This window comes from Alligator sinensis, unplaced genomic scaffold (assembly GCF_000455745.1).
Source record: "Alligator sinensis unplaced genomic scaffold, ASM45574v1 scaffold952_1, whole genome shotgun sequence".
NCBI classification, from domain to species: Eukaryota; Metazoa; Chordata; order Crocodylia; family Alligatoridae; genus Alligator; species Alligator sinensis.
The window spans coordinates 119,633-132,048 of NW_005841999.1; the positions used below are offsets into that span (position 1 = coordinate 119,633).

General features: G+C 37.6%; 1 protein-coding gene across 12 annotated transcripts in view; it reads right to left on the reverse strand.

The window, feature by feature from the left end:
* Positions 1-12,416, reverse strand: part of USP33 (ubiquitin specific peptidase 33) — a 73,172-nt gene that overhangs the window by 12,232 nt on the left and 48,524 nt on the right. For 11 of the 12 annotated variants that reach the window (XM_025201628.1, XM_025201626.1, XM_025201621.1 and 8 more), the window contains 6 exons: positions 11,105-11,231; positions 9,450-9,619; positions 7,486-7,567; positions 4,068-4,176; positions 1,118-1,220; positions 928-996 (listed from right to left, as the gene is read on the reverse strand). In XM_025201628.1, coding sequence (XP_025057413.1) covers positions 928-996; positions 1,118-1,220; positions 4,068-4,176; positions 7,486-7,567; positions 9,450-9,619; positions 11,105-11,231 — 660 coding nt within the window. Of the gene's footprint in view, positions 1-927; positions 997-1,117; positions 1,221-4,059; positions 4,177-7,485; positions 7,568-9,449; positions 9,620-11,104; positions 11,232-12,416 lie in introns of all 12 variants that reach the window. The other variant, XM_025201629.1, reaches the window with a different exon arrangement.

Below are 12,416 nucleotides of genomic sequence, written 5' to 3' on the forward strand. Positions count from 1 at the left end.
CTGCTAAAAAAGGTTGGCCCCCATTGGCTTAAATCAACTGGTAATATAATATGACTTGATTTGTAAGAGCCTTAGAGCCCATGACAAGTTAACCACAGTGCACTGCATGCTAGCTTAATGTGTCTTTTTGAAAGGAATACTGTGCCATCTATCAAGAATTTTGAAGTCAGTAACTGCTACAAATACAGCTAACTTCTCTGCTTGTGATGACTTAATAGTTCTCCATTCAAAGTCCCTAATTGACTTGTTCAACCCCCTTTGAGAAGATACACTTTTCTCATTAGAATTCATTAACATTCTTTTTTTACTTTAAAACTGATTGCATATTTAGCTCTCCCAGTGCATTTTTTTGTTTGGATTTTTGACAGAATTATCAAAACCTCTGCCCACTGTCTTGTAAAATGCTAAGCATATTGCTGGCACACCAACTGCATTTATCCACTGCAACTCAGTTTATTTATTTTTTAGAAGTAGCTCTGATTCCAGCTGAAGACTCTGATCAAGGTTTACTGTTTAAACAGATGTAGCTTACAGCAATTCCTGCAAATAAAAAATGCTGTTCTAACCTGCTCTTACAGAAGACTCCAAACACAAAACTGAGTAATGCAACATCCAATGTCTTCCACCTCCTAAGGTTACTCTATGTTAGTTTCTATACTCATATCTGTACTTATAATAATCTGCAACAGCTACTAGTCTGTGAACTTACTCTCTTAAGTAAACTGGCCCAAAAAGGACCACGGAACAACTGTCAGGGAGTTTCACTCTCCAACTCTCATGCAAACTTTTTCCTGAAATGTAAGATAAATTTAAATATATAAAGCCTACAAAACCTGGAGAATAGAACAAAAAATACAGACAAGTTTTCCAAACCATTAAAAAAAAATCACTACATACACAACTTTGATAATATCAACAGATACTTACCTTGTTTAAGTGTAACATTTCCACACTTAGTAACTGCAATCTTGGTGTTATCAACAGGACCTGGAGGATCTGGTACAATAAAAAGAATTATTAGAAATTGAGATTGAAGAAAATATCAAAGCTAATTTTTAAACATGTTTTCTCTTGATATTGCTACTCAAGAGTTTTGCAGGTCCCAAGAATTACTTACCACTATCTTTGCCCTTCACAAATCCTTCCCACTCTCTGAACCACTGCATACTGATGCAGTAAAAAGTAGATGGAGATTCTTCTTCTTGGAATGCTCTATAGAGCTGAAAAAACACAGATAGGCCCACTTGTTTTACTTGTTATCAAAATGAAAAAGATTGTTCTACAGCTATCTAACAACTGATAAGTGGCAATATGAGAGCAAAACACACTGTTAATGTTCTCTAGGTATCAAAGCTTAAACACCTTGTGAATACAGATTCTGGAAGCAGTTACTCTGATCAACTGGTATTCCTGACCAGTATTTAAAGTAAATTATTTCATTTGAGAAATTAGGATTTTCTGTTTTCCTTTAAAAAAATAAAAGCTTGCTTTAGTTTCTAGTCAGGTCACTAAGGCTCCTGCCACATGATGCATATATTACACAATTAACTGGTTAATCACACAATAAATTTAGACTGGCCACGCCGGCAAAGTAATTATCACACCATAAAAATATCCATCTAGTTATAAAAAGAGGCAACCAGCTACAAAGTTAGTACTTGAAAATGTGTAACAACTTTGTAGCTGGTTTCCAGCTTTAATTTAAATATGCTGCAGGGCCATAGCACTGATTTGAAGTACAACTACTGCAGGGGCATGTCAGGAAAAACTGGACCCTGCAAGCAGGTCACTTAGCCTGCTGGCTTTTGGCAGGAGACCTTGCTCCCCGAGGAACCCCTTAGCCAGTTCTCCAAAGCAAAGTTCTTTTAAAAAATAAATAATACAAAATCCCTCGGTCCTTTAACCAGATACCATCTTCTACTCTGGCTGCAGCCTGGCCCTTCCCTGCAGCAAGCTGTTCCCTTCACAGTTTGCTTCCTCCTCTCCTTGCTTACTCTTCTGGAAAAGATATCAGGGACACTCCATTTTTACTCAAGTGCCCTATAGCCGGTCTTTCTTAACAGGGCTGACTGTTCTTCTTTAAAGGGACAGATCACCCTGTTACAAACCCATAAGCAAAAGAACCAAGTTATTTTATTTGACTATGTAAACAGGTTTGTAATTCTTAAACATAGCCTTGTTTTCCTTAATGGCCTAATGAAAACCAGTAAGAAAATTAGCCCAGCAAAAAAGCGACTGATTTTATACCTTATTTTTTCTTACAATTTAAAAAGAATGAAAGAGGGTTTTACGCCTACACATTTTTACATTAAGAAATTAACATCTGCTTGATTTTCCTAGACAACTAGAAATAACTAGAAAGGAAGTAAAGTGGGAATGAGTTAAAGATATTTTAAGACTCTTAAAAATTTCAGGGTTGATTGTTTATATGCAACAGTTGGAAGGAACAGATTATTGGTTAATGAACAGCAAGCCCAAACTTGTAATTAAAGGCTCCTAAATTCCATACACCATTTTTGAGTCTTCCAGATCACAGGAAAAGAAAGTATGAGTAGAATAAAAACAAGAGAAACTTCAGACCTTATTTTATATCATAAAGAAACAACAAAAAGGGACAAAACCCCACTATTCCACATAGCAGATCACTTTTAAATCCTGTTATCCTATCAACTGGAAAGCAAATTCTGCTGCTACTCTTCAATTAAAAAAAATTAGCCAAAGAGGAAACAGCCATATTCTCTTTGATGCCAAGTTTAAATTTCCCAGCTTTTAAGGCATCAATGATAGTGACCTCCTGCAATGTCAGGTAGAGTAACACTCAGCAACAATCATTCTCTGCAGCAATCTCTACATAGGCTAATATAAATATAATCCTTTAATGCTTGGTATCCTATCAGTGTTATGGTTTATTGGCAAATATACACCACCAAAGCAAAAGAGTTATGGTATATTAAACTGATAGTTCAGTGTACCAAGATGACAGTGTTAACATGGACAACAGAACAATCTGCAGAATAATTCTCAATCTCAGTGAACAGCATTCAAGTATAGACTGTAGCCACACTGAAAGACATGCAGGTAGCTGGATATATTGTATGTGTATCATTCTCTGTATTTCACTATTTAGCAATTTGGTGCACTATTTCAACAACCATTACAAGAGATACTAATTCTAGAACAAATGTTAGAAGAAGTTCATTCAAAGGGTTTATTAAAAATAAAAAGACCAAGTTCTGGATTTAAAAAAAAAGGCTAATAGCTTTGGTTATAGTGTCAACCAAATTCAGTAATACAGCATACTGAATAAACATGGAGTTAAAGATTAAACAAAACCCCTAACTCTGAACTTCCTTTTGTTTAACATAATAAAAGTCAATAAAAAGAAAATGAGGCAGGGCTAATCTGAGACAAGTTAGTACTGATTTTTTTTGGGTTCAAAAATGATACATTCACTACATGACTACATGTGTAGTACCTCTACTCAGACTCCCTCAAAGCATTCTTAGCTCCTTTATACCTATAAGTTTCTGTATTTTCCATAAATTTGGTGTGACAACTCCTACGTCTGACATTAAATTTACATTCAATTATATATGTAAAACCATATTTTATATCAAGAACAGCTCTTACAATGGAAGTAAAATAGGTCAGGAACAATCTCTCTCTCTGTACGTACCTACCGCTAGAAGTACTGAATTAACTATTTCCTGGACCAGTAGTGGTGCACCCAGACCTTTCAAACTGTTTTCTGTAGTCTGTTGCTGATGCATAGCCATGAGTGTTCACATGAATCCATGATTCCAGCTAATTAGTCAGCCAAAACCACATTAATTATGCCTCTAAAGTTACAGCTCCCATGCAAGCAACTGGCAGAGTTGTGACAGGAATATTAGTATAAATGGCAGAAAGTCATGGGTTTGTTTCTTTTACATGAACGGACTGTTCTGTCAAAATATCACCCATATTATAAAAAAAAAAATTAAGAATCTGGATCTAAATACTGCTTATGAAGAATGTATGGAATGAAGATAGCGTGCAATGAATCATAATACTGATTACTTTTTTACCCGAACAAACATTTCTAATTCAGTCTTCCGTCTTTTCTCAATTTTCTCAGCCTCTATTTGGCAGGTATGACAAATATACAGATGGTTAACAGCTGGTCCTCCTCCATACCTATAATCATAGTAAAACTTCATTAATTTAATGGAAAATAGTTCATATATTCCCTCTATGTCACTACTAGCCGCCAAGAATGTCAGTATTGCATTTTGGTTTCTTTTAATGACATTCCACATGCATTTAGCAACATAAGCCAAATTCCTTATTTTTGTTATTATCTGGATTATCCCAGGCCTGCACCTGTGAAACTACAGCATGGCACAATTCCAAGCTTTAAGAGGGGTGATGAGTTGGACAAGTCTATGATGTACTCTTGTCTTGTAACTGAGGCACACGTGCCGCTCTCATTTATTTTCAGTAATATTTTGCATTTGATGTCTGAAACATTCTCCTTATTCTGTGCAAACCTAGATTCAGTTTGAATAATTTGTTACTGAGATCTTCTAATACAGACAGTTTGCTACAGGTTTTTTAAGACTGATACCACCAAGTAAAAAAAAAAAAAAGAAACATAGTTAAAGTGCAAAAAACCTCTTAGTTATTGAGATACTACAAACTATATAAAAAAAGCACAAAGTCTAGGCCCCAAAGCTATACTGGAAAAAAGCAGCAGATATGACTTATTACTTCTAATAGCAAATATTTTACATGAGTAAAATAGAATCACCAGAGAAAGCTGTAAAAAAATATAAATCAATCTATTTATGGCATTTCTTCCAGATGAGGATTCAAAGAAAAGTGAAGGATGTTACCAATATTAACCTATATTAACATTTTTAAAGCACAGTTCATTCAGCAGGCAGAGTCACTCTGGTTGCCTTATTATCACTTATTATGCTATTTCACTTTTGTTTCATAGAAGTGAACAAGTACTACATGAATTACCTGTAATGGTGATGGATTCTTAACCCCATAAAATCTTCCCTCCTGATCCAGTAAAAAAATAAATGACCCGAGCTTTTTAAAAAAGAGAAGCAACAGTATCTTTTTAAAAGTCTCTCACTGCATGCCTCAAAGAAGTTATCATTCAGGAAGAATGCCCCCTTGACCAGTTCTGACTTCAAAAAGCTAATATACAGTGGTGTTTATACAATATAAACACCACTTTATACTTTTTATCACAGAAAGGTATTTAAAACATTCTGTCTTAAAAACAGCCTCCTTTCATTTGGTTATACACTTGGCTCCCTACCACTGATTCCAACATATAAACTTGGTCAATGTCCATTGTTTTATTCATGGATAGATCATTTTTCAATTTCCTCCTTTAATTTTCACTCCCTGCCGGCTGCTGACGCACAAGGAGTTATCTTTAAGAGGCACTGTTAACAATCAAATATGAAGCAGCCAGCACCACCATCCAGGGGATGGAGTGCAGAATCATGTGAACTGCAAAGCTAGAAATATAACCGGGCAGACACCGGGCTGCTTCTGCATGCCTCTTAGCCAATATTAATAATATTTATTACTGCAGAAAGGTCAAGATGAAATATAAGTTATGTGCAAAGGCGTTTTCAGTGTGATCCTTTCCAACAGAATTCACTACTTTAAAGGAGGCAGAGCAACACTGACAGTCTGGCTCTAAGCTTAAGATTCATCTCTGGAAATTTTAACATTCTACTCAGCTGGTGTACTCTTTAATTCTACTGGTAGAATATTTACTCTTCAGAGTTTTTTAAACTTAATACAAGTGAGGGTCTTTTGTTTTTCTTTTTAAATCATCCACAAAATACAGTGCTTTGAAATGATGAAAACCATTTTTAAATTTAAGAATGCTCTCTTCACTTAGACAAATAAGCACCAGGCTAAAACCCATTATAAGAAGTCTTGGGCTCAGAAGAGAACTGTATTCAAAACCTCTGAAGCCAGTATGTTTGGTGGTTTAGAACTATTATCATCATGCTACTGAAATTAATTTGAGAGTTTGTTATTCAAGTTACTGAGACACCTTACTGCAGTGAAATAGCCAAATACGTTATTTCACATACACCTCCCTGCTGCTTTTCTATATGCTGTCACTCATCATTACTTCACATAGAGATGCATTTCCTTAGGTGACTGCCTTAGTTGTACCTTAAGAGACTGTATTTTACATTTTCAACTACAATGATCTGTCCACAAATACATCAGACTGAACTAGGTCATATATGCTGCTTGTATGCTTTGCATTTTAAAAATAAAAATGAAATGAAAACATGAACATTCTGCAGAAACTGCAGATGCATTAGGAAAACGGGTTCTCTTTAGCACTTCACCCAAAAGACATCATCCCTTCAATCCAGGGGAGAATGTAAGAAAGCCAGCACATGGATTATCTTTGCCACACTGCTTAATGTGCTACTGGAACATATTTGGATAGTGAGGTGACTACAGCCTAAAAACTAGGGAGGAGTCCATCAAAATGATTTCCTGTCAGAAAAAGCAGAAAGATTTTTATTTTGCCAAAGTATACTGGCTTTTCCCTAAGGAAAAAACCACAATGAAATATTTCAGTTTAGATCAATTGGACAACACTTTTTTTTTTAAACAGACCAAAATATATTTTAATCTCCAATCAGCTAATAAACAATTAAACTACATTTTCTCCTTTGTGGCCCAGTGCGTTACAGAAGTTCAGGCCTCCATTACCAAGAGGCCAGCCTGGGAAGGGATACTGCTTATGCAGCTTAGGTGGAATGAAAGGACAATATAATATAATACCCTACACATCAGGAAGTGGAAGCAGGCTGTAACAAGCCTATTTCCACCCCCTTTACTTATGTTATTATGGCTAGCTGTAAATCTTTGGCCTGAGCTTCCATGCTAAGGTGGAATATCAGAAGTGTAAGAGTCCTCACTGACCACAACAGGGCTCCAATGCAACTTACGTTGCTGCTTTACAAGGTGTTGGGCTTTGTAAGAGTTCCTCTTTCAGGAGGTAATCACACCCAACCTCCAAGAAGAATACACAGTAATTACAGAGAACTCTTAGAAATAACCTTTTTCAAAGCAATTCTGGCAGCTGACAGACTAAGGAGACAATGCCAAAAAAACCCAGAAAAAGCTGGCTTTCTCCAGCCAGCAGAAAAAAGAGAGGCCGATACAGATATGTGTTTGCCAATACAGATGTGTTTGCTGATCTACTTTATGGTGGGTTTTTTGCAGTATGCTGTGTAAATTTAATACCCCAGATATTCCCATCATTTGCTTGGGCTTTTAGTACTACTTTGTTCAACCAAACCTAAATTTAAACTCCCTTCATTCTCGTTTTGCTTATAATTCCCTTTTTACCACTTACCCATGGATCTGTCAGCTTATGAACTAGATAGAAATACAGTCTCTCAAAACAAAACAGGGTGGGATCAGTTATTGTTGGAACCTTACCTGCTGTACAGGTTATCCCATATGTTCTGAGGTAGCATTAGTACCAGGTTCTCTATAAAGGTAGCTTTACGTGGAGGGACACCTATAAAATAAAGAAAAGGTTTTACTGTATTGTTTTTTGGCCATTCCATTGCAAAGTGAGTTAGGGAGAGAGATAATGAGACCTTTAATAATTAGTTATGTCAAGGCTGTCCAACTTATGAGTGGATGAGAGCCGCAGATGCCCAGCAACACACTATGAAGGCTGCATCCCTGCTGGGCCATACGCCAAGTCTCATTTGCTTTAGCTCCTACTCTGAATGCACCAAGTATCATAAGCAGCTATCGGATGTGTCTAGCCTACCCAGCAGCCCCTTTCATTTGACAAGAACTGAAGATTTCAGGATACTATGACACACAAGAAATTTGCAGCAGTCCTGCACAGTATCATGGATATGCCAGGAGCTGTTTCTCCTACAGCAGGGGTGTCAAACTATATGGCCCATGGGCTGGATCTGGTCCATGACCTGGCCATGGGTCACTGGACTGACACCACATGTTGGCCCCAGCCCTGAAAATTGCATGCAATGTGTGGAGTTGACTCTGTCTTGTGCCCTGCATGCAGCACAGGGGGTCAAGTCCAAGACATGCACTTCATGAAGCACCCTGCCAGGCCAGACCTGTGCACTGACTCCAGGGCCAATCCAGATTGGGCTATGCCAGAACCAGTGTGAAGGGATGGTCCAGCAGGGTGCTGCATGCAGCATGCACCCTACATTGGCCCCGTGTGTGCTGCATACAGTGCATGCAACCAGTCCAGCCTCATGTACAGCATCCACTGGCCTTCAGGTTTACTGTGCACACAGCATACAGGAACAGCACAAGATGTGTGCTGTGGGCAGCATGCAGCCTGGACCCACGACTGTATGAGGCACAGGGGGCTCCAGAGCATGGGCTGCATGTGGCAGGTCAGACTGATCCCCTATGCTGCCTGCAGCGTTGGGTCCAGCCTGCGTACCATGGGCAGTGCCGGTCCCGAGTGCCTTATACAGAGCCCTAGGACTGGTGTGTGCTGCATATGGGTCTGGACCCAGTGCTATGGATGCTGCACAGATGGTTGGCCCCTGTCTGGCTTGCAGACTGATTTAGTGATGAGTTTGACACCCCTGTCCTACAGCATATGCACAACCTCTGTGCAGTTGATCATATGCAAAACATCCTTTTCTGTGCACATACCAATGCAGAAGAGCATGTTGGAACCCTTTATATTGTTGGTAAACATGTTGAGACAGTTACTGGCCTAATATAGATGAATTAACATTGAAAAACTTAAGGTTACCTTGAGGATGTTGCTTGGAAAGTTAGATGCTAAAATAGATTTTGAAAAGACATTTCAGTTCTCTCCTATTTCTATTGGTATCTGGCAGAGGAAAGACAATTTAAAACTTGAGTACAACACACATAAGAAAGCTTCCTTGATCACTACAGATTTGGTGGCTGTGTGTTGGATACAATCCTTCATGCACTCCTTCCTGCTTTGCTTACAGACCTACGGTTAGCAGCAGCAAGTAATTTAAATCCTTGTTTCAACTAGAGGCACTAATCAAAACAACGAGGGGGGGTTTAACTAAATAATTAAGGATATACAACAGTGGAATAACCAATGTAAATTATTAGCAAACATGCAGAAAAAATATATTAGGAGCTATATAGAAAAACTTGTACACTACAGAAAGTTGTTATATACAATTAGCTGTCTAGAATTACACTCTGATAAGATACTGGTTTTTAAAACACTTATATATTACCCTAACTAGAAGTGATAGAAAGAGAAAATGTCAGTTATCCAGAAAACAAAAATCCAGAACAAACATTACATGCAAGGCTCTGAAATTTAAGAGACATCCCTGCATGCAATTATATAATCTACCTCCAAGTACATTTTCTGTTTAAGTGGCAATGCTATTATAGGTGAACAGTCTCACCTCCATGCACACAGAGGAAATCATGATTTGAAATGGGTCCTGGCTCTGCAAAGGTCTTGAATTTATTCAGCCACTGTCTAGAAATGTAGAACTGCAGAAGACTTGGTTCCATCATATTCAACAGACTTGATATTCTCCGTCTCTCTCTCTGTGCTTCTTCACTGCTTTTTCTATTATTATTATTATTATTATAATAATAAGAATAAAAAAAATAAAAGCCTATTATTACAGGAATTAAAAAAAGAAAACCAAACAAAACCTTATACAGGATCTGTTTTCTCGCAGTGGCTATGATTTAATGAAGCCCGATTCAGCATTTTCTTTCACTGGATTTCTTGGTGTTTACATTTAATGCACCTTAAAAACCCCATGAGGAATATTCCATTAATACACAATTTCATAAAACATTTATATTTTACTTTACAATTCTGAAAAACGAAATGGGAGTATTTAGTTCATTTCATAACAATAAAACATATGATATGCAGTTAATAAATACACTTCTTCAATAACTTTTCCAAACCATCAATAGAAGTCACTGATTATATAAAGTGACACAGACTAGAATTTTGATGCGTTTTCTAAGAGTGTGCCTCTTCTTGAAAGAAACACAGAAAGCAGTCATTCTGGTAAGACCAATGATGGCAGTGGCCTGTGTCTAGTGCTGCTGATCAGAGGCAAAACATTCCCATTATTCACCTAATAATTTGTGCAAGTCTAGCCTATTTCTGCTAGACTCAGGAAACTGGTATCAATACAAAACATGTGGATCTTGAAAACTGAATTTGAATAGTTTAAAAAAAATACTGGGAATTAAAAAGAACTACAACTGCCTCAGACTGAAGTTAGTAAGAACAGGTCTCCCTCCCACTGCATTTCAGCTTCAGGGAAGGAATGGCCCCTGAATTCCCTAAAGTTAAACCAAGACACAGTAAAACCCCCTTTGTTCCATGTTCCAGCTGCTAAAGAGTTTCTTCTATTCCCTTTATAACACTAACAGTCCCAGTCTGTGCAGAAGCCTTCCTGCACAAGTTCTCCCCTGCATGAAAATGAGGCAATCTTAGTGGCAATTTTAACAGTTCTTTCTAGCCATCTTACTGAGTTCTTATAATTCCCAATCTGCACAAATAATGTGCTGACCCATTTCTCTGCCTTTACTGAAGTTTTGTAAAATGTTTTAAAATTCAAATCACTTCACCTCGTTATTGTACAAAGAAAACAACCTATAGCAAAGCATTTCAATGAAAGCAAAGCACCTCCAGAGTGCCACCTGGTGATATTCAGAGAACAGTGAAATCAAGTTTTCTAGTATGGTAGCTCCCCTAAATTACACCATTCATTAGAAAGACCACAGCCTCCTCTTTACTTACGTTAAAATTAATATGCTTTTTTTTTCGGGGGGGGGGGGGGAATATATATATCATAAAATAAAAATATCACCAAAGTATTTTTGATTTTATACATGTATTCTCCTTGAAGTACGAGGTCTCCAGCACCTGGGTTTCTAGCTGACCTTACACCCCCAACCTCTCTGCAACTTCTCTCACAAAATTTAGATACCAATTTTGAGAGCTAGGTACCAAATGGCCAACAGCTCGTACTTAACCAAGGCAGATGCAGACATCAACCCATCTCCCTCTAATTCAGATTCTTACCTGTAAAAGAGAACATAAGCTTCGGCATTTTGTACTGTAGATTCTGTTACTTCTGTAACACTCTGGTCATCAAATTCATACCAGAGATTATTTAAATTGTTTCGGCAATAAGCTATGTAATGCCCACCTAGAGACAGAATGTGCTAAGCATTAGAAACTATACAGTGAAATATACTGTTATGAATTATACTGGTAAAAGGGGCAAATAGCATGAATTTATCCTTTCTGTAGACATGTTCAGTGGCATTAACAAAACAGCTTTAACTTATGCATACTTGTTTTGAATTATTTTATAACTCAAAGATCAGCAGCTTGTTCCATTTTCCTCCCAGGTAATAGAAAGAAGCAAACATGATTTTACTCCTTCAATATATTCTGTCCTCTTCAACTGACCTTTAGCTTGAAGGATTTCTGACCAACATGAATATTTTACACTGGGTCTCTAGGTCCATTCGTTTTGTAAATCAATTTTGGAAAAAAACAATTTTTGTCAACCTGTATAACATCAACCTGCACGTCAGTACGTACAGGAACAACATTCTACCATTTGGGATCAAGACTCTGAATGTGCTCCTTGGATATTACTCATATTTAGACTTCTATTGTTTCTTAAAATACAAAGCCCACAGTCACTAACAAATATCTACCCTTGATCCGAAAGGCAGACCGTATTAAGGAACAACTTGATTTTAACAGCGAGGCCCAGCTTTTGGGACTTTACTCTGTGTATAGACACTGTAGAATCTATATTTTTTTTGTAACTGAATGCATCCTTATGCTCTCTGACTTGTCAGGCACACCAAACCAAACTAGTCAAGAACACCACATTGGCTTCATTGTTTAGGGCATTCTTTGTTTTGGCCATGTCACACAGAGAACAAAAGGATGATCCTCTCCTGAACAAGTGCTTGTCAGACAGGAATAAGCATAAATCTTTCTATTCATCCACTCCTACACATGAACTGCATCAGATAAAAATCATATGAGGTAACCAGAATTATGTGCCAGACAAACACCAGTTTTTGACTGCTAGCCATCCTCCGCGGCACTCTGCCAACCATTGCAAGGAAAGTAGAATTAGGGTACGGACAGATATAACAATTACTTTGATACCAAAGGATAACAACAGTTGTATCTGCACAATCCTGTAGTGATGCAAGTGCAGCAAAATCACTCCACCTTTAACTCAGATTCATTGGGGTCATTTAACTTCCCTTGCTACAGGATCATGTAGATATAACCTCCAGCTCATAAGAACTGCTGTTCACTCCTGAGCTGCAGCTCCCCCTCTCCTTGAGGCTAAAATGAATAC